The sequence below is a fragment of the Echinops telfairi genome, unplaced genomic scaffold (assembly GCF_000313985.2).
Source record: "Echinops telfairi isolate 266 unplaced genomic scaffold, ASM31398v2 ScPeMD7_18;HRSCAF=68, whole genome shotgun sequence".
In the NCBI taxonomy this organism is placed as follows: domain Eukaryota; kingdom Metazoa; phylum Chordata; class Mammalia; order Afrosoricida; family Tenrecidae; genus Echinops; species Echinops telfairi.
In genome coordinates this window covers 41,896,469-41,901,146 of record NW_022103915.1, presented here as the reverse complement: position 1 = coordinate 41,901,146, position 4,678 = coordinate 41,896,469, and the positions used below count along the sequence as shown (strand labels likewise).

General features: G+C 40.8%; 1 protein-coding gene across 1 annotated transcript in view; it reads left to right on the top strand.

Annotated features, from left to right (window-relative positions):
- The first annotated feature begins 750 nt into the window (after positions 1-750).
- LOC101660633 (nesprin-2) overlaps positions 751-4,678 on the top strand; it is a 74,560-nt gene continuing 70,632 nt past the window's right edge. Inside the window, exons 1-2 of the mRNA XM_045287804.1 lie at positions 751-914; positions 1,485-1,615. Coding sequence (XP_045143739.1) covers positions 765-914; positions 1,485-1,615 — 281 coding nt within the window. The 5' untranslated portion in view covers positions 751-764. The remainder of the gene's footprint in view (positions 915-1,484; positions 1,616-4,678) is intronic.

Sequence of the window (4,678 nt, the reverse complement as noted above, 5' to 3'; positions counted from 1 at the left end):
GTGACATGCCCACAAGCAGCTAAGGACCGAGATGGAACCAACCTGGCAGCTTCTAACACCAACAGCGACTCCTGCGGTCTCCTGATGAAAGTGTGCTTGTTGGCCGTTTGTGTACCTTCTTCACAGAATCGCTCATCAGGCCCTTTGCCCATTTTAAAACCCAGGACTACTTATCCTTTTTCCTTCAATTTGTAAATTCTTTCTATATTCTAGATAGTATCGTGCTATTTTAATTGAATAACAAGTGCTTCAACTCCAGCTCCTTTCATGATTGCCAGAGCTTAGTGAGTAAGACAGATACTATTGCGATTCCTCCTACTTCCCACCTGCCTGTCATTTTGGCTGAACATGTTCATCTTCAGGGTGTGCTTGCCCTGTGGTAGTAAGCAGATGTAAGGGCTCAGTTACGTTAATAATATAGTTCCTAATGTTTTCAGAGCATTTTCATAGGCACCATCTTATTTAGTATTTCATTTATTGTCTCCATTTTGTGGGTGAGGAAGCAATTGGGTGAAATTAGAGCTCTTTGCATTCATCCATTTTCAAACGTAACCTTCTCTGATAACGTCTTCATTCATAGGCCGACCCTTCCCACCTCCAGTTAATTATGGCAGGTCTTCCAACATTCTGTATATAAGGGACTTAACCATTTGTCAGGGGTACCGTCATTGGAAGGAAACAAGTTGCGAGAGCAGACGTATCTTCTCCGAGATTTTCCCAGCATGTTCCTCCTTGTCCTACAGGTCCACCAGCTCAAAGCCTCCATGCAGTCAGTTCTACAGGAGGGGAAGATGTATGAGGAACTCTACGATGAAGTGACTCTGTTGACAATCCGATTCTGGTACTGCATGGAGCACAGCAAGCCTGTGGTGGTGTCCTTGGAGGCCTTGAGGTGCCAGGTGCAAAACCTCCAGGTAAGTGAACCAGCGCATGGCACAGCGCATTATTGGCCGACCATCTAGAGCAGAAACAAGCATAGTAGTGACATCGTAGCACGGAAAAATTCTGCCTTTGTGCTCACCAGAGGAGGGAGGCACCAAACAGGATGTTAATAGCAGCATCAAGCTATGCCTTGGAATTCCAAAATAAGCAGAATGAATCACCTGAGCTAAATCAGTGGAACTTTGTAAAACGATCATATTTCCACATTTAACTCACCTACAGTGCTCATTTAATGTGCAAACGGACTGCTCAGTTTGTAAAATCCCTATTGTGCATTCATTATCTGCATAAAATGCACTGTGAATAGACTTTTCCTTGGTCCTATTATTTCACAATTTAAAATTTTGATGTTTTTGTTTGTTTGTTTGTTTTTAGTGTATCATATACAGTGTACTTTTAAATAAGGAACCCACCCTAATTTTCCTCGTCACAGTTCTTCGGTTAAGGTGTAATGTGTTATATTGTGGGGCAGCAGGTGTTCAGAAGTTACCTTCTCTGCATGTAACCAAGACCGTTTTCTCTGTCCTCCTATGTTGTCATAGGCTCTTCAAGATGAAGCTGAAAACAGTGAAGGGAGTTGGGAGAAACTCCAGGGGGTTATTGGTAAACTCAAAAATCACTGCCCCTCAACTGCTGAAATAATTGAAGAGAAATACCAAAATACTCACACAAGGTACTCTGAAGATAGCGATTTGAAGTTTTGTTTTGTTGTGTGTCATGGAATTGATTCCAACTCGTAGCAACACTATAGCGCAGAGTGAGAGTGCTTCTGTATGTTCCCTGGGCTGTCACAGAATGACAGGTCTACCTTCCTGTAGAACCACTAATGACTTAGAACCTCCAACCTTTTGGTTACCCTTCAGAGCTCCTTAATTTCAATATTAGTTCGGGTAGCTTTATCTTATTGACATGTATGCCTGTAAATTATTATTGCCTTAATCATATGAGATGACTAGTTGCTATTTTTTTTTAATCATTTTATTGGGGGCACTTACAACTCTTATCACCATCCATCCATCCATCCATCCATTGTGTCAAGCACATTTGTACATTTGTTGCCATCATCATTCTCAAAACAATTTTTTTCTACTTGAGCCCTTCATATCAGCTCCTCATTTTTCTCCTCCCTCCCTAACAAACCCTTGATAATTCATAAATTATTATTATTTTTTCATGTCTTACCCTGTCCGATGTCTCCCTTCACCCACTTTTCTGTTGTCCGAATCCCAGGGAGTGGGTTATATGTAGATCATTGTGATCAGTTCCCCCTTTCTCCCCCACCTTCCCCTTCCCCTCCTGGTATCGCTACTCTCATTATTGGTCCTGAGGGGTTTATCTGTCCTGGATTCCCTGTGTTTCCAGTTCTTATCTGTATCCATGTACATCCTCTGGTCTAGCCAGATTTGTAAGGTAGAACTGGGGTCATGATAGTATGGGAGGGAGGGGGGAGCATTTAGGAACTAGAGGAAAGTTGTATGTTTCATCATTGCTACATCGCACCCTGACTGGCTCGTCTCCTCCCCGAGACCCTTCTGTAAGGGGATGTCCAGTTGCCTGCAGATGGGCTTTGGGTCTCCACTCCGCACTCCCCGTCATTCACAATGATATGATTTTTGTTCTTTAATACCTGATCTTATTGACACCTCATGATCACACAGGCTGGTGTGCTTCTTCCATGTTTCATACTATTCTAGTATCTTCTGCTTCCAAGGATCTAGTCCCAATTAGATTCAAGATTAAGAAGGTTGTTGAATGCCTTTTGTAAATATTTGATATAATCTATCTAGAAATGTCCTGCTTAGAGGTCCAGTGTAGGCACATCTTCAGGGGGCATAGACGAAATTGCCAGTGCCATTCTCAGGGACACCAAACTTGGGGACAGAAACACATTAAAGGATAACATCAGATGGATGAATCCACAGGAAGCACTCCAATATCACTAGAAACATTGTGAGATGGGAAAAAAAGAGGCTGTTAGGATGCATCTCAGGGAGACTAGCTCTGTGGCTGGAAGGAATTCCATGAATTGCTTGTGGTGGAATAGGAACGTTCGTGCCAAGAAGGGGGCCCTAGCTAATGACAAAGCTTTGATTTTGCTGAATGAGATGTGATAGTTGGGGCTGGCGCTGGGTTGTTCTAGAGAGTGGTGCTGCCTTCAATGTCCTCCCTGCTGTCAGCCTCTCCTCTAAGTCAGCTTGAACACGTATTTAAAGGGCCAGCAAATTGTAGGTCTTGTCATGGAGTCCTCAGCTCTTGATTCAATCCTCAAGAGAAGGTGGGAAAGAAGAGGCACGAGGAGGAGCAGTGAGATGGAGCTGATTTCACATCCACTGTTAGAGCTGCACTCAAGTGTACAGGGCTACACCCTGCTACTAAAAGAACCCAGTTTGATCCTTACCATAGCTATGCATCAGTTGTTGGCACAAAAACACATTGGGAGGCATGCTACAAAGCAACTAAAGAAAATAGTGCTAATATACTTACCTTAGGTATGTCTAGACTGAGAGATGACAGGTAATTTTTTCCCTCTTATATGTATCTAGATATATAGAAATATATAAAAGCATACATGCTTTATGGGGTTTTCTTTTTGTTTACAATTAGCATTTATTGTATTTATAATTAGAAAAAAATCTTGTAAAAAAGTCCTGAATTTTTAAAAAAAATTTTTTAAGCCCTGATTTAAAAAAAAAAAATTTAATATGTGAAAGTAAATGATTGTGCCATCTTTTTCCTTTTTCATTTTTTCTCAAGGTTGAGGACGCTGTGAAACAAGCATTCTCCTGTGCTATGTGAGGATGTAAATGTTCAGATGAATTCAGGAAACAATTTGGGAATATATCTCAATAGCCTTAAAAATATTTATGTACTTAGATCCAGTAATTCTATCAGAAATCTAATGCTAAAATCTAAAACTATACTAAAAGATTTTTGCAAAAAGATGTCTCCAAGCATCAAATTGACTAAAAAATTTGTGAACTGCTGAAAATGGGAAATTTAAACTAAGTAGACATACCATAACTGCAGCCACTTAAAACTAAGTTTATTCAACCTCTATTAATAACATGGGAAATTAATTTTTTAAATAATTGAAAGGGAAGGGAAGCAAAATACTATAGCCTGGGTGTGAAATGAAATCCATTTTCTTTTCATTTTTACTTAAGGAAATGGTTTTATAATTAGAAAACCTATGTTCTGTGACTTAAGTACATTTGGTGAACATGCCCCGCTGCTAACTGGAAGATCTGAGCACCTCCAAAGGAAGTCCTGGTGTTCTACGTAAAAAATAAAAATAAATCAGCCACTGAAACCTAGGGAGTGCAGTTCTTTTTTTTTATTTTAATCATTTTATTAGGGGCTAATACAACTCTTATCACAATCCATACATACACACATCATTTGTATAAGGCACATTTGTACATTCATTGCCCTCATCATTCTCAAAACATTTGCTCTCCCCTTAGCCCCTTGCATCAGCTCCTCATTTTCCCCCCCTCCCTTATGAGCCCTTGATAATTTATAAATTATTATCTTGTCATATCTTGCCCTGTCCGACATCTCCCTTCGCCCACTTTTCTGTTGTCTGTCCCCCAGGGAGGAGGTCATATGTAGATCCTTGTGATCGTTCCCCCTGGGAGCACAGTTCTACTGCACGTGGGCTTGTCATGAGTTGGAATCAGCTTTGCGGGAGCTCGTTCATCTAAAGACACCTTTGTAAAGTCGGAGCCTTTTCCGC